The sequence below is a fragment of the Bombyx mandarina genome, chromosome A1 (genome assembly GCF_030267445.1).
Source record: "Bombyx mandarina strain Sakado chromosome A1, ASM3026744v2".
Taxonomy (NCBI): domain Eukaryota; kingdom Metazoa; phylum Arthropoda; class Insecta; order Lepidoptera; family Bombycidae; genus Bombyx; species Bombyx mandarina.
This window is the reverse complement of record NC_143234.1, coordinates 12,882,163-12,905,290: the sequence shown is the minus strand read 5'-3', so window position 1 is coordinate 12,905,290 and position 23,128 is coordinate 12,882,163. Positions and strand designations below refer to the sequence as shown.

General features: G+C 36.7%; 1 protein-coding gene across 1 annotated transcript; it reads left to right on the top strand.

Annotated features, from left to right (window-relative positions):
• The first annotated feature begins 850 nt into the window (after positions 1-850).
• Positions 851-19,756, top strand: LOC114246316 (splicing factor C9orf78). The gene is made up of 2 exons (XM_089739233.1): positions 851-1,620; positions 3,585-19,756. The coding sequence occupies exons 1-2, from the start codon at positions 1,191-1,193 to the stop codon at positions 4,067-4,069; spliced, it is 915 nt and encodes a 304-aa protein (XP_089595359.1). The 5' UTR covers positions 851-1,190; the 3' UTR covers positions 4,070-19,756.
• Positions 19,757-23,128: the final 3,372 nt, after the last annotated feature.

The following is a 23,128-nucleotide window of genomic DNA, read 5'->3' as shown; positions in this document are numbered from 1 at the left end:
TAACTTGCGACAACAGCAACCGTCTCCATTCGGTGAAGATTACGGGTTGGCCGGCAACCCGCCGAGTACAAAGAGCAGCACGGCTGATCACGGCCCGATACTCTAACGAGCAATCTCGAAGCCACGCTGGAAAACCGGTACCTCCCTTTGGAGGGCGTTACTATGTAGTTGAAGTCGGGAACCTAACAACTAGCGACAGGAAGATGCAAAAGTAGCACCGGCTCACTACTAACACAAGTAACACAGAGTACCACTGCACACGGTACGCCGGCAAACCATCGGTGCCATCGGGAGACTCACTCTCTAAGTGGAGCACTCTTCATCAAATGAAGAGCATTGAGAGCACGGCCCTCCTACTCGACTTCGTGCTGGTTTTGGTCCGCATCGGTGCGATCATATCTCTGGGAATGATGACCAAAAGCTGCCATTATCCGCCTCTCACGGAGGCGCACGGTTGGAGACCAGCAACTCCCTTGGGTTTCATTACATCCTACGTATATTACTGTTGATTGGTCTTTAAAGTAGTTTATGGCGTACCTTGTATTGAGTGATATCAAAGCTAATAGAGATCAGAGTGAGAAAGCTATGAGATATACCTTGAGACATGAGGTAGAAATCTAAATTATGTTGTATAATGGTCATCTTACTCTTCAAACTGGAACGCATGACAGCTTGGCGGTGGATGAAATAACTACCTAATGTAAGCCCTCATAGGCACTATCTCAGTATTTAGGTCGCCAAGTAGTTCTACGTTCTGGTTTGTTAAATGAACGAATTGTTATATTCTACAATTAGCGGTAGGTGACCTCTCGTTGTAGATGTGTACTAGCTCTGGTAATCACTTTATTGAAGTTGGGCCTTGAGCTCGTTCAGACGTCTATGCAATAAATAAATGTAATTTTTCCTTTCATATAATGAATGTATCTAAGTAAATTTTTGTAATTTTACTGAGACTACAGTATATTTTAAAGCATCTTATTTAATTTAATTTCATCATAATTACAGTATAAAATAAATAAATTTCATCTCATTCTTCTAAAAATCATTATTCTCAAAGAGTAAAATTTATTTTAAGTATATTTTATCTAGAGATTTTTATTAACTCAACACTGGCAACAATGACATTGCAAGCAGTCATTCTTTAAAAAAGGGAAATAAGTTATCTATGGTAAAAAGATCAAACATAAATAATGAATATGGCAGATTCAGATTCTCAAGAAAATCGACAAGTCGAAGAAATTAAGCTGAAATCTAAGAAGCCTAGAAATCTTCGTACGCGTATCAAAGATGAAGACTCTGATGATGAGGAGCACATTTTGCAAAGACTTCAAGAAACAAAAGAAATTCAGAAACTTCGAGAAAGACCTAATGGGGTGAGCATCATAGCCCTGGCAACCGGCGAGAAAGTAACGTTGGAAGATGAAATGACTTGTAAAGATCCTTTTAAAGTTAAAACTGGCGGGATGATTAACATGCAAGCCCTTAAGAACGGGAAACTGAAGCAGGTGGATGATGCGTATGATACCGGAATAGGCACACAATTTTCAGCGGAAACGAACAAACGCGACGAAGATGAGGAGATGATGAAGTACATCGAAGAACAACTTGCAAAAAGAAAAGGTTAGTTCTACTTGAAAATATTTAACGAGCTTCCAAACATAAAAATTTACATTTTGCTTAAACAGTGGACCCCCGGTAATCCTGCCGCTGTCTAATCTGGCACCCCTTGTAATCCGAAATGTCTATTATTATTGAATATTTTTTGACAGTCTTCGCTAATGTACTTAGATAATGCATGATTGAACAGGTTACAACTGGTATGCGCCATCACTATTGTACTAGACGCTTAGGTATTGTTTTGGTTTTGATAGCTTAGTTTGAATTCGACTACTGATAACAAATAGGCATGCGCCCATTTCAGGCTCCATCTTGACCATGAAAGCTTAAGTTTTTTAAAGGAAATAAAATAAAAGATGTTTATGGCTAGAAAGTTTCGAAAGTCGTCATGGCATTCGTAAAGTATTTCAAAGATCACTGACGTTAATTTTATAATAAAACGTAAGGTTTCTTTTGCATTTTTTAATTTACTAAATTCAATATACATAATGAAGTATGATTTGCATTTCAGAATATAACATACAGATTTGTAATTTATTTGATTACAAGGCATCCTTTTGTAAAAAAATCTGGACTAAAGGGAGTCTTAGGCAGTACTCTATAATTCGACAAATTCAATAGTTTTCACTGCCTTGCAAAACGTTTGTCGGATTACTGGGGGTCCACTGTAATATCATGGTTTTTTTATTTCTTGACTGACATTTAAAATCAATCAATAAAATAGTATTTGCATCTTCCATATCACATCCTTAGTGAGGCTCTGTCACATCATAATCAATTACTAATTTTGTAGATCCATTACAAGATCATTAAATAGACATTATCTACATGTTTTCCTAGGACTCATGGGTTTTTTTTTGTAGTGGTTGTGATTAGTGTGTAGTTGGGATTATATTTATATTTTGATATTACTAATATTACTAACACCTAAGCAGACAGTACAGTAAGCTGCGTAAGCACTCATTTGTTGAAACTATTCTCATGGTATTATGATAACAACACTCCCAAAAGTACCAACAACAACTATAAGTTTCATTGCATCTTGAATGGTTTTTATAGGCAGAAGACAAAAAAAAAGAAAAAAGAAAAGACTTAATAAACTTGTTAATATTGCTGCTTAAATGAAAATCTAGTATCAATTATGTAAAATACCACTCATTAAGATTCTATGCTTGGTCAGAATCTGTAAAAAATATGCTCTAAATGAGTATACAATTGAATTGCACATGCACTACAGAAACACACACATCCCAACTTAACCTTCTCAGACATGCATGCCTCTTAGAAATACTCATGTATGCTTGAATGAAACTTATTGTTTTTACAGGTTGTATGATATTAAGATATTATAAGTTAGTTCATTTTGTATCTTTGGGTGCAATATTTGGAGCAGGTTTTATGCATAAGTGTGAAGAGGGCTAACCTCTGTGATACTGTTTTTATTGACTGCAGATATTAATAATTTCTTTAGCTTATTGATACTTTATATTTATATCACATCAAAATATTTAGTTGGAAGCATACTGTACAGCCAAGGAAAAAAATGTGTGTTATGTGCACATAACTTGGGTTACTCAGTAAATAAATGCACCAAGATATGTTGATTGGAAACTTGAAATGGTAAATAGATTGTATAATTTGTTATTGGTGGTAGGACCTCTTGTGAGTCCGCGCTACCACCACCCTGCCTATTTCTGCCATGAAGCAGTAATGCGTTTCGGTTTGAAGGGTGGAGCAGCCGTTGTAACTATACTTGAGACCTTAGAACTTATATCTCAAGTTGGGTGGCGCATTTATGTTGTGGATGTCTATGGGCTCCAGTAACCACTTAACACCAGGTGGGCTGTGAGCATGTCCACCCATCGAAGCAATAAAAAATAAAAATTTAGGTCCCTACATAGCTGATAGTATTATTTATAATCGTTTAGATACTAATATAAAATTAACTTGTGCTTTGTAAATTCCAGAGGGATGTGACAAAGACAATAAAGACCACAACCATACAGAAACACTGAAGTATTTGTCTCCCGAGGAAGCAGCCTTACTTTCCTTGCCAGACCATTTGAGAGTCTCTTCAAATCAGAGGTCAGAAGAAATGCTTTCTAATCAGATGCTCAGCGGTATACCAGAAGTAGATTTAGGGATTGATGCGAAAATAAAAAACATTGAGGCAACTGAAGAGGCAAAGATGAAGTTAATATGGGAAAGACAAAACAAAAAAGATGGCCCATCTCAATTTGTTCCAACTAATATGGCCGTTAACTTCGTTCAGCATAATAGATTTAACATGGAGAATGATAAAAAACGAAAAATTGAAAAAGTTGTAGTGCCCAAAACAGAAATTAGCGTGATTGATGAGAACGTTGATAAAATAGTTAAGAAAGCTAAAGGGGAAAGAGCAACTGATGATTATCATTATGAGAAGTTTAAAAAACAGTTTAGAAGGTGTTAAAATGGATGAGGGGAGTTAACTATAAGGAAACAAAAATTGTATTAAAAATATGTGATTTATGTAAAAACTTGCAGCGGAGTGAGGGTTTGACTTCATATTACCTGATGCTCTTTTGTGATATACAGACCATTAGTCTCTATTCATCAGACTTGAGATTCATGCCATTCTTGTAACTATAAAATCGAATCTGTGGTCAAATTGTGTATGTTATCTTTATATGGAAACGATTATGATTGTTTTCCAGTATAATTGCTAAGAAAACCCTTTCATATTCTATGTTTCAACTTCTGATATAGTTAATTCTTGACAAATTCATGAGTCAGAAAAAATTCAAAATCCAATTAATCTCAAATTTCCATGACAAAACCAAATCAATAATTAAATTCATATTCATTAAATTTGTTCTTTCCCTCACGGAGGGTAGTGAGTATTTTTACATTTTTAATACAAAACTTTCAACTTGGATCTAAGATTTGTCTAGATTCTTTTAGTGGAGTCCGACCTCAGTTGTAATGCTAAATTTGTGTACTATTTTATTATTATTGGTGAATGGTTACCACCGCTCATGGATGCTTGTAATGCCAGCCTTATTTGAACAGGGATGAATCACATACAAGCCAAAAAAGTTCTCTGGAAACGCATTGTGGATGAATGCAGTATTGTATTTTAAAAATCCTTATATTTTTAAAAAAAGTCTTACATAAAGACTGGCCCCCAACCCCTCAGATTTTCCAAACAGCACCTAGTGTAAAGTATTGCTGTGAGTTTTATCAAATTAAACTCCTGTTGCTAGCAGTTTTGTCTGAAATTATTATCTAAGTTAGTTTTGACCGAGTAGGCCCATTATAGGCATCAAATTGTTATAATTTTACCACTGATTTGTAATGCAGGTTAGCCACTAAAAAGGAGCTCCGTGCTTGTTGTTCTCCAATATGGATAAGTATTCTCTGTATATTGTAATACAAAAAATTTAAATTTTCATCAAATGATCCAAGGACTACACAAATTATTATAAAACTAGCGGCCCGCCCTGGCTCCGCTCAGGTCTTTAAGAAAGATTTCAATGATATTTAACGTTTTTTTTTAAATAAAAGAACACTTATTGCGGCATAACTATAATAGTTAGACATGTGCTCTCACGATACTTTTTGTAAATAATAATGTGTTCTACAAAGTCGTAGTACATTATTTTATTCTATCATCAATAGTTTTCGCAGGGCACGCGATGTAAATAATATTTTAGGTAATTTTTTTTTTTTAAGGGTTTTAGTAAGGATCCCTAATTTTTTCAAAAAAGATAATACCCTATGTCACTCGTGAATAGTGTAGCTTCCAAACAGTGAAAGATTTTTTCAAATCGGTTCAGTAGTTTCGGAGCATATTTAATACAAACAAACAAAGAAATCTTTTCTCTTTATAATATTATAGTATATGTATGCGCTGCTGATAAATGTTGAGTGTTAGGTACACCGAGCAAGATGTGACGAGGAGATCAGTTTCTTGTTGCTGTATCTGTGGTTGAGGATCTCCCAGGCAGTCTCATAATTTTCCGAACTGATCGATAGATGCTGAATTAGTTTTTCAGCTTCTCCCTTCATTTTGCTTTTGAGAAATTGCATTCTCTGTGTCTTAGAAAGCGACGGATTGGAATGGATAGTCTCAACAAATAAATCTTTGAATGCGGTCCAGTGTTCGTAGCTGCCACTAAATGTTGGAATTTCGATCTTCGTTGTTGATTTTTCTCGGTGAGAGACTGACCACATTTTGATGTTGATGTTTCCTTTCATTTGGTTGTAAACGAGTTCACATGCGTTGTTAAGACATCTCTCATATTGCACTTCAGCTTCGTTGGGTAAACTGTTAAGGTCCCCATAAAGTGAATCAAATGCTTTCCACCTAAATTCCAACAACTTTAAGGCGTCTTCAAACTGCCACTTTTCTTTGAGGAGGTCGACGTTGATATGGGGTACTGTTCGTTGGAGTGCTTTGATATTACTTCTTTGTATGCGTAACATCTCGTCGATTTTGCTGTTACCCGCGATCTTCGCTGCCTCGGGCACCGCTATAGCAAAAGGTGACTGATTATCGCGTTCAACTCCACCTGCACCTTGCTCTGGATTGAATTTTTGCTCCGATAACTTTGAGGTTGACGGTGCCGGTTTGTTGCAATATATGTTGCGTTGTGGTGAATGAAAATGGACTGTATTTATTGGTTTAGATATCTTTATTAGTCCATAAGTGACAAATTAAAGATATATGAATATAAGAAATGTGAAATAGATGTGTCACCCTTGGCGGCTGGAAATGAAAAGGGAAAAGTGTCATAGCGGACGTCGCTCGTTGACACTTTTGACGTTCCGAATCCAAACACGGTTCGAATGTAAAGGTTGGCGGCTTCAATACGGGTGAAACTGGATTTTGCTCTTGAGTTAAATACTTGACAAATGATTCCCTGGCACTGTTGTAAAACTGTCTTGTTTGCTCAAAGAATTCTTGCACAAAGTATTGATATGTGAAGGAATTTCCATTCCGTCTTCAACAGGATCTAAAAGAGCAGAAACTTCCAAAGGAGCAGGAATTTCCATTCCGTCTTCAACAGGATCCTCTGCATTTGCTAAAGGGGCTTCCAAAATAGTCACAGTATTTTTTTCTAATCCTGTTGTCACCTTCTTCCATAGCTCGTACAGGGAATGGTCGGTAACAGGGATGGAATCTTTATTCAGACTAAAAGAAGCTATTTTTTCTGCCCCGATTACTGTCTTCAGCCACGGAATACAATTAGGACAGCACAAATTAGTTTCTGTATTGGGTTCAGTTGCCTTCGGTGGCGCACCAGGCCTAACAGTGACTTCCAAAGGGTTCCAGGGCACTAACCCACATTTTTTGAACCCATTCGTCAAAATTTCTGGCCGATACACATCCAATAAAAGTTGATTAAGTAAGGCGCAAAAATTACTTTTTGACACTTCACCACCACTTAATCGATGTTGTAAAGCTTTCTCCTTCCACGAAGCTGTCAGCGTATGAAATACGGAGACGTCCATCGGTTGCAGCAAATGGGTGGCGTTGGGGTATAAGGCCACTAAAACGATGTCATTTTGGCTGCAAAACTGACTAACCTCCATAGATAGATGGGAGACGTGACCATCGACAAAAATGAGTACTGGCCGCACTATCTTTTCTTTTTCCAGCCATGGAATAAACTGGTTTCCAATGTACTCATAAAAAATTGCGCAGGTCATCCATCCCTGCTCACTTTTTCCTATAGCCCATGATGTGGGCACATTTACGGTGATATGGAGCGGAATACGTGTATAATGGAGGACTACCAAGGGTGGTGCAAGATCTCCATTAGCATTGCTCGTAAAGAGACCGCTTGATAAATATTTTTACAACCGCGTTCAGCCATAACTTTTCCGGCTTTTGGTTACAAGAAAAATGCTGTCTCATCACCGTTAAATACGCGTTTGGGGTCATCCAAGACGCTCGCCAATCCGTTTCCCTCTAAATACGTATAAACGTCATTCTTCCAGCCGTCTAATTGCTCGTTTGTTATTGAGCTCCTGCTCTTTGTTAAATTTTGGGCAACGCGATTAGAAATCCGAGGGTGTCTACTCATAAAACTGCCATACCACTTTTTGGATGGAACCTTATCACGGAAAATGTCCTTCCCTAATTGAGCGGCTAATCTTTGCATGCTTATTAAAAAGGTTCCTTTCGAAACGGGAAATCCTTTTCTCGCTAATTCAAGGACCCATTCCTCAATTTTCAGTTCCTCATCGGCCGTAAAAGCCGTACGGGCTCCCATTTTTCTTGATATTGGGTTGATCCCTTTGACCTTGCTCCGAAGTGTAGAGCGGGGTATTTTGTACTTCTTAGCAGCCGCGTACACAGGTACCCCACGCATCGCGTCATCCAGGGCTTTTGTCATAACTTCCTTATCATACTGCAGAATTTTTGTGGGAGGCATCGTCTTCATTCACCTAAAAAAATAAAAAGTTACTTAGGGAAAAAGTTACGTATGCATAACCTAAAGATGACACGCTAAGAACCTAAGGATGACATAGCTGTCAGCTTGTACCGAAATAAAAATCCCACATATTCTTTTTATTTTTTAACTTCTATAGCACTGAAGTATCAATCGGGGCTAAAAAACTTTAAGATGACAATACGATCATCTTTAGGAAACTGCGCCTTTTAAGGAACCTAAACATGACACCGCCTTTGCAACCCCAACCCATAACCAAAATGACTGTGCAAAGCGCTTTGTTGTGAAATTACTTAAGTCTAACAATGACAAAAACTTATTTAGGTATATCTTTGCGATAAATATCGAGATAAAAAAAACTTAAATAGTAAATACACTTACCTTAACCAAATCACTAGAATTGAATCGAAAAACAGCAAATGATACAACCACAAACATAAACAAGACCGTATTATGGAAACCACAATGGCGTTTGATTGTTTTGTTATGTTGTCTCCAGGGAGAAGAATCAGTGTTGTCAATGCAACAAATAAAATTCCCGCCACTTTTTTAAAACTCTTGTTTTTTCAAATCAATGTTGTAATAAAAGTAGGTAACAAGAAAAATAACAAAACCTTGACACATAAAAAAAAAACTGTCGGTTACAAAATGAATGCATTTTGTAACCGACTTCAAAAATGAGGTTATGTATGACAAGAATTATTGATAATAATTTTCTTCATTTAGTTTAATCTAACCGTTATTGTTCATAAGATTAATTTAATAACAGTTAACATATTGAAATATAATTTGCATGCTTATTTAGTAAAATCCAAATTATATTTGATATGATCAACAGTATAGATAAAACCGCCAAAAACCAATCACATGTTCAAGTTATTAATAATAAACAAAAAATTATAATTTCTTTTTATAAATGTTATTTATATATGAATTAATCTGCATCCATGTTCTCTTATGGAGCACAGGTTCTTTTTTCAATAGCTGCTTTTGCAATACTGCTTTTCCAAGATTTCTTTTCATTTTAATGTATTTATTCAGATGGCGCATTACGGCATCGATTTCCTCATTACTCCATTTCGTATTAATCTTTTTTCTTCTTGGTTTCAAATCGCCTACATCTATTTCTATTGCATCACTGGATTCATCATTAGATTGTATCTGATTCACCCTTTTTTGTTTTTTAGAACTGTAATGGGGCTTTCCAAATCTAATAACTGGACCAACGTCTTCTGATCTTCCCTGTTCTTCGTTATTTTCATTTATCTTTTTGTTTTCTCTCCTCTGTTCTTCATCACTCTCATTTATCTTTCCTTTTTCTTCTTCCCTCCTTTGCTGTTCTTCATCATTCTGATTATAGTACCTTATTAACGATGAACCATTGTCTGGATAAACAGCTGTAATTGAAATTTATTTTCGTTTAACCGTATTGTATAAAATTATTCACTGTATTATATAACTAATATTAATAATACGCACCTTTAGTCTCGGTATCCATAGCAGCAAAGTTACGCACACAGCACAATACACAAATCTTTACTTAAACCGAAATAAACATACGTATTCTCCGAACGCTCTCATACGAATAATAAGCTGTTGACCGTCTCGCACAGCCCCGCGCTGCCCACCCCTATCGCGGATCAGAAGTTAACCGTTTTGTCCTAATATATATATTATACTGGATCAACTTCAGTATTGTAATTATGGCATATATCGGATCCAAATTTTACGAGTGAGTACAATAAAAATAGCCGTTACGGATTCACATTTGTCTAAACTTTCGACGAAGTGAAAACTGGAGTAGATACTTTTTTTATGGAATATATCTGGCAACATCGCAAAACAAAATGCAACGTTGCCACTCCGGGCAAAATATGTCGAAACGGAACAACGTTATTCGCGTGCAAAGGTGGATCAAATAGTAAATAGGGATCGGGCTGGATCAACTATGTGTGCAAAGACGCCAATATATATAATATATTAATTTACTATATATAAATTACACAACACACATAATATAACAATAATATATACATGTACTATATACATTCACACAACGAAATACGTTTACGATATGTACGTTAGGATACGAATCTGCCGGACGACGCGACGACGTAATGGAAACGGACAATTCTACGTCATACGACCGAGATTGGTGTAATGTGTGTCAGAGTGGGATTTGGGCTATGGTCTGCTTGGTCCGGACCTTGCTATCCAATCCTTCATTTTGGACAGCAATGGTTTGGGACTTGATCTTTCTGGGCAGCATTCTTCTTCTTTTGATTTGACTGGCGGACTGTGAGCTTGCAATGGGTGTAAATAATTAATACCAAGGTAGTCTGTATTTCTCAAATGTGATGATATATTGAGGTGGCTTACGGTATCGTGAAGAACCAGCTTTGGGTCAAGGGAATCACCACTAGAGGATGCTTCTGCTTGAGTACTTGGTGGGATGATTGTTCTTGGCCTAGGTTCGAAAATTGTGGCTAGTGAAACTTCTGGCATATTGACTGATTTATCGCACATAGATCGGCGGTGTGTTTGTGTCCGTACAGGTTTTGACTGGACTAGATCTTCCACCTGTATCCCCTTGCTATTAATGTGCCTGTTCAGTTGTGCTGTGGCATTTTCTATATGGGATCTCAAGGATCTCAGAGCTTCATCTCCTCTGCGTCTCCGATCTCTGTCTGCTGTTGACGTTGCCATAGTTTTACAATGCACCAATCTTCGTTCACTGAATGCTCCCTCTGGTGCCAAAATAAGGGGACACTTTACAGGTTTGGGGACACTGTTATATTAATCCTACGGGCAGCATCTATGTATGTGCTCTCACGCAGGGAGTATAGTCTACTTGCAATTGCACTCATGGACTGGACTTCTACAGAAGGGCCTGAATCACATAGTAAGCCCCCCCTTCTGAGGACAACTTCTTTCACGTTGTCAGAAACAATCGTTCCATGGACAGCTGCCATCACGAATGTCTCCGATTTCTCTAGGAGATCAGCCATGGTCTGGGATTCAAGTCTTCTTTTCTCTTTTGGAGTGCTGAGCATGATCGACATCTCAAGATTAAGGTACCGGGCAATTTCTATGAGGTCCAAATCTCGTTCGCGAATCAGCCCTGGAAATATGGTATGGGTCATGAGTAGTAGCAGAGTTATTCCAGGGAACAACTTAGATTTTAAATTCCCGGCTATACCATGGGCCAAGATTATAGCTGCTGATGCAGCCAAGAACGATTGGCTTAATCTGGCCAAGGTTATGACCGAAGGTCCAGGGGGGCCAACGGTGGTCTTAGCAGATAAACTTATGCCATACTGACTGCACTTCCGTGTTATCACGTTGGGGTCACCAATTTAGCTGTATTAATGTGTTTTAGCTAATTACCTTCGGTGGTTGTGATGGTTCTGGTAGGTGGTTTTAAATAATGTACACTCCGTACACAATCACAAACAGTTTATTAAATCACATACACACCCAAGAAGTAATAAAGAAAAAGAAGGAGTGATAAGCACAGAGATAGATTAAACAACTGAAATTAACAAATTATCGGAAAAACAAATACTTTTGTCCGAAAGCAATGGTTCGTAAATATTCGCAGCAGTGTAGTTCGTTCAAATCTTTCAACTAACTGCCCTCACACTGGCTCACACATTACACCAATCTCGATCGTATGACGTAGAATTGTCCGTTTCCATTACGTCGTCGCGTCGTCCGGCAGATTCGTATCGTGACGTACATATCGTAAACGTATTTCGTTGTGTGAATGTATAAATTATTGTTATATTATGTGTGTTGTGTAATTTATATATAGTAAATTAATATTATATATATCTCATGTTTATATATTGTATATTATTGAATCCAAATTTATAACATTCAATAGTTATGTGGAGTAAGCCCACACTATAAAAAAAATTACCTTAATGGTTACGAGATCATTCGGAGTCACAATTGTGACAAACATAACTAAGGCTACCTTGTGTGCACTCTTCATGCGCTCACATTTTACATACTGTGCATTGTATCCATTTTTCCCTCAGTCTGCTTTCTGGATATGCTGACATACAAACAAAACAGTAGCACTCCTCTTCTTCTGATGATTATGACTCTTGGTGCATCTTAATTTTTTCCCTGCTTCTAGCATTTCTTTGTTTTTCCCCCATCTAATATTTTCTTAACTTGCTTAGCTTTGGTTCGTTTCAATCTGTTTTTATATTCTCTTCTTTGGTGTGTCTGTCTAGATAGTAGGTTTCCTGGTTTTTCGGCCCCTATATTTTAATTTAATTGGAGGAACTTTTGGTAGTGGTCGTATTACTTCTGGCGAAAATAAAGGTGGTGTAGTCGAAGTCCTGCTATTTTCCGTTTGATTTGTTAACACAGGAATGGCTTGAGAACTTGTAGAGGGTTTGGGAGAAATTTGCTGAGCACTACTACTACTTTGATGTCCGGGTAATATAATCAAAGGTTCTGGATTTGCAATAAAGTTTTCCTGTTCTTTATCTAGTATTTGTGAACATCGTGGCATATTTTCAGTCGGCTGTTGTACAAGAAGAGCTGCATTAAAAAGCTCCTCCATCTCTTCTTGTGGTTTGAGGGTTAAATTGAAGGTTATGTTGGTGGCGTTTTATACTCAGGTGTATTAGTATTCTGAATAGGACTATCAGCTGTTTCTAATGGATTTGGGCTATCTGTCACAAATGCAGGTGCAAAATCAAGTTCAGTAAACAAATGTCGATTAAATGGAACAATCCCAGTTGTGCGAAAGCCAGCTTGAATATTGAGTTGTGTAAGAGCAAGCGGCATAGCAGTAGTTAAAATTCCTGGAATGTCGTATATTGTAATTGTCTTTCCGGGGTGGCTTCGCATCCATCCATCGCAGGTCGAATTTACAGCTTTCTTCAGTGGACCGAATACAGATCGATTAAGTGGTTGGAGTTTGTGTGAGCAGTGGGGAGGGAAAGATAGCATTACAATACCATTCGTCTTGCAAAAGTCTAATGCGTTCTTTCTGTAATTCTGTATATTCTTTGGTTGTGGTAGTTGTGGAATACTGATGATATTTCGTAGTTAATGTATTGTTAGGAGTTAGGAGTTAATGTATTGGATACTGGTGAAGCTGGAACGGTTAAGGATTTGCGCCGAACGATCTGCGCTTCAGGTGGTACTGCCCTTTACAAAGATGGTGACGATGGTATCAGACCATCAAGAGGCACCATTTCAATTACAGGTACCATCGGTGCTATCTGAGCTTCAGGTGTCACTATTTTTAGTATAGATTGTGATAATTCTATATAAGCGTCAGGTGCCGCCGCTCTTTGTACAGATGACGTCGAGTCTATCTGATCGTCCACTGCCACTTAGTCCGGTCTATTTACACATTCAAGTTTACATAAATTCCCATAAAGCTGAATATTGGCATAGTTGTTCAAAACATCATTATAAAGAAAATCTCAAAAGTCCTCATCGTTCCGAGGTGTGCTAAAAATTTGGCACGGGGTCAAAGGTCAAAAAAATGAGTTTTTTGCGATTTTTAGCGAAACGGTGAGTTTTTTCGCAAAATTACCCCAGTACAAAATTGTAGATCACAAAATTCTCTACAAAAAATATATCAATAATTTTTTTCCTAAAAGCCACCATTTTGGAGATATAACGTTCCGAAAAGTTGGATCAGTCGTAATCCCTCTATTTTGCACACGTTTCCACGCCACCTATGAGGTAGTGTACAAAGCGCGTTTTTTTTTAACGTGGTTTCCCCAGTAGGCCTATTCCACGGGTCTGCTGAGATTTTATATGTTTTAAAACTATTGCAAAATAATATTATATATTATAGTGGGCAAAAACAACGGTGGTGTAATTAAATAAAATACCTAAAATAAAAAGTTAGTCGTCTGATTCATAACTGTCCAAGATTTCTGTTTCTTCTTCTTCTTGATCTTCTTCTCCTTCTTCTTCCTGTTCATCCTCTTGTTCTTCTTCTTCTTCTTGTTCTATTTCACACGTAAACTGCCCCAATAGCGATTCCTGATCGGTATCAAACGAATCTTCAAGAGTTGGTGACTCAACATTCGAGCATGATCGGCCTTGACAGTGTGTGCATGCCAGGGAACAAAACAGTCCAACTTTTCTGCAACCACATTTTGCACTACACCCTTTCTTGCAGTTGCAAAATATTGTGTTGAGAAGTTTCTCAGGTGCTGGTGGAAGTAAAGTTTGAACTGGCTCTAGTGTATTGTCGATCAACTTCCAACCCCAGTCTTTAGGGTCCAGCTGATTACCAAGCCACACTTGAACTTGGTAATATACCCGAAACAGATGTTGATGAGCAGCTACTGAGGTTGGAGGAAGAGAAGCTAAGTTGACTTGTTTTTTATTACGCGTATTTTTCACGAAAGATGTGTATCGCAACTTATCTAAGCAAGTGGTTTTTTTGGGGGCTCCGTACATAGCAAGAAGAAATTGAACTCCGTTGGTGATAACATGTTGTTGAGTTGAATTACTATTTTTAAAAACTTCAGCACATTGTAGTAAATCTTTTTTTTCAAACATTTTGAAAACTGTTGTTTTTCCTCTCCTGTAAAAAGCAGATGTCGTATCGCAGCCAGTTATTGCGTGTAGAAACAATACATGATTTTGACATTTAGGAAAATTGGATAAACTGTTTGATGAATATATTTCCGATTGATTTTGGGCTTTTCCGGGTTTAAAAAAATAAATAATTTTTTCAGTTGGAGTTCGAGCAGTAAGCAAGACGAGTAAATCAACATCCTCACCAACAACAACAGTTGTATTTGTCACACTGAATTTCTTTATCGCTGTTTCAATAATCAATACATCAGCATCATCATTAGCTTGTTCAACGGATATATTCTCAGCAGTAAATTTTGCTTTCAACATCGAAATAAACCTAGATTTATTGTGATTATTTGCAAAGAATTTCTGTTGACTGGTAGGAACTGTCATTGATTCATCGAATATAATATCAGAAGAAGTTGATGAAGCAGCATTTCGACGGCGTTGCTCTGCTGCTTTAATATTTCTCGTATAATCATCATATCCGTCAAATACGACAGTAACTCTGGAACCAAAATGTCGACGTACATATTGAACGTATTTATCTAAGATAACGTTAAATGTTTCCTCGCTATCCCACACCACTCGATGTAATAAGAATCCTCCGTCAATTATGTACGTTGAATTAGTGTTATTAATATCAACATTTATAGTCTGAAAACAATCGTAAATAGCCGACTTCTGGGTCTTGCGCATTCCAATGTCATCAAATAATGTTAACGGATAAGGAGCTAATTCATACTCGAAATATTTCTCAATTTCATCTTGAAAAGCCGCAGTAACACTCATACGTTGGAATAATAACACTGGGTCAACAGGTACTTTTTCTTCGTGAACTTTTACGGTGCTACTCATAGCTAAAAGAGGAACAACTTTGTCAGCGCGTTTAAGTTTAATATCTTTAAATGTCAGTCCAGTTATTTTAGCAATAGAGATAAGCCCAAGTTCACGTGCTTTATAGCAATTAATTGTATTATCACCAACGACACCACTTGCAATCGAGATGACTTTGTTAACCTCTGGGAAAGGATCATGAATCGAGAACCACTCAAGAAGCATTCGTATGTCTTTAGCGTCTTTTTTTACACGTGAATCACTGGCATCAACATGCTGTTCAGTCGTATCCATCCTAACATTAGCAAGATCTTCTAATTTCTCACAAACTGTGTTCATTGCATGCATGCTGTAAACCCATTTACTGATTACACTTTGTTTTGTACTTCTTCCTCGAGCAATACCTCCATCTGTCTTCATGGCTTTCATCATAGACTGTTCGATAACCATGTCTGTAGAAGTTCCACAACTCAATTTATCTGAGCGTCTCACGGTGAAAAATCCTTCGGTAAATTTTTCGTAAACTTCAGGATCCATCGAGTCCTGTAATTGCATCATGTCTTGTAAATACAAGTGTGCAGATTTAGCATATGGAAAATGTCCTGACGAGTGGAAATAAGGTAACATTTCTTTTACACAACTTAAATGAGCTTTCCAGTCCCCCATACGCTCAGCTCTCAAAAATTCTTTTGCAAGTGAAACCATATTAAAATATTGTATCCAAAGTTGCGCTGTTGGTCCTCGTTCCTCAAAATCTTTCAATTTCATATTAAATTTATGAAGTAAAGCACCTGATACTTCATTATCATTTTCAATATCTGAATATGAAAGAGTGCTATCTAATATATGGTCAATATTTATGATTAAATCTGCTCCCATGATATCATTAATATCTATTGTTTTTAATATTGTAATTGCTAAAGCCAGCTGGAGTAGTGTATGTGCTCGAACAGCTCTTGCGTAAGCATGACCATTGAGCATTTTTTCTAATGACTTTGGTGCATAGATTTCTGAGAGTACTTCTTTTATCCCGCTACCTTGCATAATATAACCAATTGCTCCGAGATAAGACATGAGTAGATGAAATCCTCCAAGTCTGACAATAATCTTCGATACTTCAGAGCCGTCAGGTGCGGCTGATACAATTTCTCGAGCTTTCGCATACAAGGGTTGGTCGAAAGTCACGATGCATACAGTGTGGCCGTAACGTTTCGCACAAAGTAAAGTCGTATAGACAGTATTATAGTTACTAGCTGGTTGATGGATGAATGGTAAAAATGTAATCTGAGATTTTGAATAATTTGTATGGTAATTTGTTAAGCGCTCAATAAAACCGTTCCAACCAGGTAATGATGTATTTTTCCACTTTCCATAAAACCATACTACATCAGAATTTTTATGAAAAGATACTGTTTCAGTTCCATATCCAAAATCTTGGACATATATTTTACTGTAACCAACTACATCACTATTCTGATAGATCTGTATTGGCACATGAGCTTTTGCTTTGAAGTGTTTTGCTGAAAGAACTTCTTTTATTCGTTGCATAGGTTCTTCTAGTAAAACAGAGTGCTTTGGAGTTACAATTTGAATTATACCCATTATGTGGAGTGAATTGTTACCATCTAGCGTATTAACATTTATATCAGCATTATCTGCAACGTATTGAATAAGTGTGCCACTTTCAGGTGGTAGGACATGAGGAAGAGGATGAAAAACTGCTGCTGACTCGTACATCAATGTATCATTATAAGAAGCACACAAACCAAAAGACGACAAAATTTGTATAAGACGCTTAGACCCGAACCTCCGATGAAAAAAAACTGAAAGACCTAACTGTAATTTGGACTTGAACGATCTTGGTCGAATAGCAGTCATGATACTATGACAAATATTGGTGCATACTAGTTTTAAATGATCGAAATTTGATCGTTTATTTTTTAAGATCATTTGCTCCAAAAAAAATGTCAGTGACTGTGGGATGTCATTATTTAAATCTTCAAACATTCGACCTGGTGGAGGGTAGTAGGAATTATCAAATACCGAGGATTGAATATCTTCTCGAATAATAGATGCTGCTGCTTCTAGAGTTTTTAATCGTTCTTCTTGTTTATTAATTTTTTTATTTTCGGACCAAGATTGATTTAAAATTTCATGGTGACTGTTTATCAAACATACAAATGTTAACGCTCCCGGTTTTTCAGTGATAATAATTTTATCGCCATATTTCAGTTTAAGTCGCAGCTTAATAGTCCTGTTATCTAAAGTTAAAATTTTGCTAACATCTTTTAACTCAGCCAAAGTAAACTGACAGTCATTGCTACTCTCAATGTATGTAAATATTTCCTGCATTGCCAGATCTGTTGCTTCATCTTTAGGACGACCAACTGTACCGCCAGTAGTCGGTTTCAAAAAAGAAGTATAACATTCTTGGTGATACTTTGCTTCAGCAGCAACTAAATCATAGTCAAATTCGATTCGAGCAACAACAGCTTTCGATATAGCATCGGAACGAGTTCGTGCTACTTCCAAAATTGAATGTTTGAATTGGAGTGTACTTACTTGACAAATTTTACTGCGACGATCTAAGGATTTTTTTCTCTGCAACTCTTCATTCAATTTATTGCCACAAAATAAACATAGTTTTTTAAAACAAAAAGCTGAATCACTTGAACGGGATCTAGTACGAGGAGGACTACTTACTGTAGATCCTGTAGATGTGTTAGCTTCTTGTTCTTCGCGTTTTCTTTTGATGGCAGCAGCAATAGAACACTTCCGCGTATAAATTTTACGACAGTTGCTATGTATTGTCACAGATTTTTGTTTTTTAAGAAATTCCGAGTATCCATCATCTCTTTCAGCACTTGCATTAATCAGTGTCTTCATACCACGATCAACAGTTACAGTTTCACTTTCAGTTAAAAGATGAGTACAAATAAAACAATATTCTGACATTTTTCTTATAAAAATCTAAAACGCACAAAATAGGTTAAAAGATAGGTTAAGATAAGCACATGTTTTCCCTACGCAGTGGCGCTCAAGACTAACGGTATGTATTTCATATATTGGGCATGCCAACATAAAGCAGGTATACGACCCTAGCCACGCGGACAATAGAATAAAAGACAGATGTTATCCCAAGGTTATACTGACGTACAAATTTAGGAACGGGGTTTCATTATACCTGAGATTCTCGTAGTTTAACTTATATTTTACATAAGCAAGTTACAATAAATAATAGCGAACTTATTTTAGTTCTATTACACCTTTAGTGACTTTCATATGTGGCGTACGTGTGCAAAATAGAGGGATTACGACTGATCCAACTTTTCGGAACGTTATATCTCCAAAATGGTGGCTTTTAGGAAAAAAATTATTAATATATTTTTTGTAGAGAATTTCGTGATCTACAATTTTGTACTGGGGTAATTTTGCGAAAAAACTCACCGTTTCGCTAAAAATCGCAAAAAACTCATTTTTTTGACCTTTGACCCCGTGCCAAATTTTTAGCACACCTCGGAACGATGAGGACTTTTGAGATTTTCTTTATAATGATGTTTTGAACAACTATGCCAATATTCAGCTTTATGGGAATTTATGTAACCTTCCTCCTGATTTTAGGCTTAAATAGACCGGACTAATTATCTTGTCTAGAATATACTTCAAACTTGTGGGTATATCCCATCAAATCATAAAGACATTTGAAGCCCCATTTATGGGGCTTCTTGAGCAGATACTGTTTTAGAAAGTGCCCTATTTTTGTAGAACACGTTTGTTCATCCACAGAAAATCTTTGATTCATTGGCACTGTGGCAAACCTCTCATTGAGGTGCTTGATTACAGGGCGGATTTAAAAAAGACAGTCTGGTTCTGGATGACTTATAGGTTTTTGAAGTCCATTGTTAACAAAATGTAACGATAACTTTATTTTCTCAAAATTGTTGTGGTATTGTTGAAAAAATGGGCTTATAGCTGCTGGTCGGTTATATCGTGTTGAATTTACGCGAGCGGCGGAGCGCAGAGTGACATGCGTTCATATCGGTGTTGTTGCCTCGACTGGCGACCGGTTTCGGTCACCGCAGCATTCATTCATCAGTAGAATACCTTATATGGTCGTTATAATAGTGATGTACATTAAAAAAAACATCGATGTTTTTTTCGATTGAATTCATCAGATTGTTGCGTAAATGTAATATCGATGTATCAAAAAATACATCGTTGTTTTCCATACATCGATTGTTTTTCTATGAGTTAAATATGTATGTGATTTAGAAATAAAAATCAAGCATGTATTAAATTTACTTTATTACCTTAACATTTATTTTTAATATATATGCCAATATTTTTATCTATTTCTTTGTTGAGCCATTACCTGCGCCGCTTGCGAAAGCAGCCTCTCTGATGGCACCGATGTGCCCACCATTATATTTTTAGAACTTTGTTACAACGTAACAACATAGCTCTCAATATTGCTGCCATTTCTGTCCTGATGTCTTACTTCTATTGGGTTGAGTCTAGGCGGTCTTACATCGTCTGTTTTCTTACTCATCATTGCAACTCTCATGGGATTAATAAAGTAGTAGGTTCCCGTTACTTTCTACATCGCGGTACTATAGCCTCAGTGACTATAGTAAGTAATCCAAGCGTGAATTAGTTCAGAACATATGGTTCTTTCATTTCACTTTGGTACCCATGGCTACCGCTGCTCTCCACCAGGGTCCAGGTTTTACGCACCTGTGGCTTGCTTCTTCCGCTGGTTAGTCCGTACCGATTTATACGACCGACCGAATTATATTATTTTCCTGTAACGTATCTGGGACAGAAATTTTCGATTCTAATTCTTCTAAATTCATACTCCTGACGATATTATGCAGCATGGCAGTGACTGTAATGACAGCTTGCATATTTTCTAGTTTTAATCAACTTTTCAATAATAATACAGAGAATCTTCTTTTACAAACACCAATGCAACTGAAAATTATACATTCTTCAGTTATATGATTTTAAAATACAGTATAAAAATAAAAAAACTCTTTAACTAAAAAAAAGGCTTACCTCTCTATAGCATTTCTTGCATTTAAAGTGTGATTCATTATATAATCGTTCCGACTGAGTATGTGGGTTAATTAATGGAGTTAAAAGATAGGGTTGTGGGACACTATCACCACGCAACCGGCAATTTCCAAGTCCACCTTGTTCTCAATGTTCTCTTGATATGTAGATAATTTATTATAGTAGTGTCATATAAGATAGGGTTGTGGGACACTATCACCACGCAACCGGTAATTTCCAAGTCCACCTTGTTCTCAATGTTCTCTTGATATGTAGATAATTTATTATAGTGTCATATTAACACAAGCATAAATTCATATGAACACCTAAATAAGAATATACTTTTACAATCAGAATGGTTAAATACAATTGCATCATGAGTAGACCCAGGCCACCGAACAACATCAATGATGCATTGCACTCAACTTGCACATTCATGGAAAATACTCATTTTCTATTTCTCAATTCCTCTCCCATATTTGAATCTGTAACACATGTAAAATGTAGAGATATCAGTATGCATATAATAAGAATGAAGGTAAATAACCTACCAGGTTATTTTATTAGTGTATGAATGTCATATATTGCACATGTATATGGAATCGAGCAATATTATATTTTACAATTCCTGTTGAGTGTGATTTTGTAACACAACAAAAATATAAGTTGTAATAACGACTACTTTTATGGTTTAAATTTATCTTTCCTCTTTGATGTTACACCCAAATATGGTCTTATTTAATTAGTCAATTCATTTCCCAACACCTTGGCTCAGAAATCTATAAGCAAAGTCGTAGTCGACTTAGCCATCAATTCAGACGTTCTTTATTTTCCTTTAACCGTAAGATATGATCACTATCTGCATTACAATCTATCATCATTTGAAATAATTCCATATCACTCATCACTGCTACAATATGCCATTATGAAAAGAAACATTAATTAAATTATAACGAATTATTTTGAAAAGGTAAACATGAACCGGTCGATTTTGACAGATAAGCGAATGCCCTTACTAGAGATGGGGTCGCCTATCGGAGAGTTACTTAAAACTAATATTAAAACGGGAGTAAGCACGATTCGTATGAGTCTTCTATCTTTAGTAGGCTATCCGTCCTTCCGACGATGGATAGATAAATCCGATAGCCGTCGATAGGTTATTGAAACGCAAGTAATGACAAAAGGATATATTTGTCTATCTTTGGTAATCAAAACTACGGATAGATATGTTATTGAAAACAGCCGTTAATTAACCCTTTATTCCAATACTTATTTATATATATATATATATATAAATAAATGAATTGCTGTTCGTTAGTCTCGCTAATACTCGAGAACGGCTGGACCGTTTTGGCTAATTTTGGTCTTGAATTATTTATGGAAGTCCAGAGAAGGTTTAAAATGTAGATAAATATGAAAATGCACGGAATTAAATAAAAATAACAATTTTGTTTATTCTTTGATTTTGTTTGTTTTAAGTTTATTTTATACAAAAGTTTAGGTCTTTTATTTCTCGATTGAGGCACTACGAAGTCTGCCGGGTCAGCTAGTTTTAAATAATGATAAGTATTTGTAACCTTTTAAACCTTCTCTATACAAATAATTCAAAACCAAAATAAGCCAAATCGGTCCAGCCATTCTCGAGTTTTAGCGAAACTAACGAACAGAATTTCATTTATATATATGACGGAGGAAGCTGGATATCATCATTTTCAAAAGTCATTATACTTCGTATTCTTAGTGGGCGTGTCGTGGGATATGTTTGTTCGAATTAAAGATGTTGTTAACGCCAAATAGAAGATGTAATCAATAATCAATAATGACATTTACAAAATGAGCACTTGCGAACAGAGAACGCACGATAGTTTCTAGGCGTCGTCCGCAATAGTCGACCACCGCACGTTCAGTCCGTAGGTGAACTCTAGGTTGTTTCGGTCGACCGTCGCGCCATAGACTCCATCGAGTGCCGACAGATGGCACTAGCGTTCCCAGTACTCTATTAATTGCGGGGACTCGATTGCGACACGGCCATCCTGCTTGCACACGTCCTCGTGTGTTATCCTGCAAAGAAATAATCCACAAGAGTATTTGTTCTACCCGGCCACTTCTGACCAACTGTCATGCTTCTAAAGTCAACTGAGATAAAGAAACTTCAAAACTCTACATTACTGTTTAATCATTTCAACAAAACTTTACATACTAAGTCTCTATAACGAGTCATTCAAAATTACAAATCAAAATCGTATTTAATTAGGGATTGCACTACATTTTGATGAATTAAGCACACACACATAGTAAAAGCTTAGAAAATTTTCAAGTATACAGTAATAATTGATCACAATAAACTACTAGAGCAAATTAAAGAGCAGAAGATGATCAGAGCCTTGTACCACCGTCGTTTATTCATTCAACCATTTAATTAATCACAATTAAATTATCGAAACTTCACATAAGCCTCTCTATCGCCACGGCTCTCCAGTCGACCAGCAATCGCAATTGCCCTCATGATGCACATCCACAGCGTGAATCGCCCGTGTGCATCACCCGCTGACTACACACGATGGTCTTTACAGACCCCGACCTCCGTCAGAGCCAAACGCGCACCGCGCACC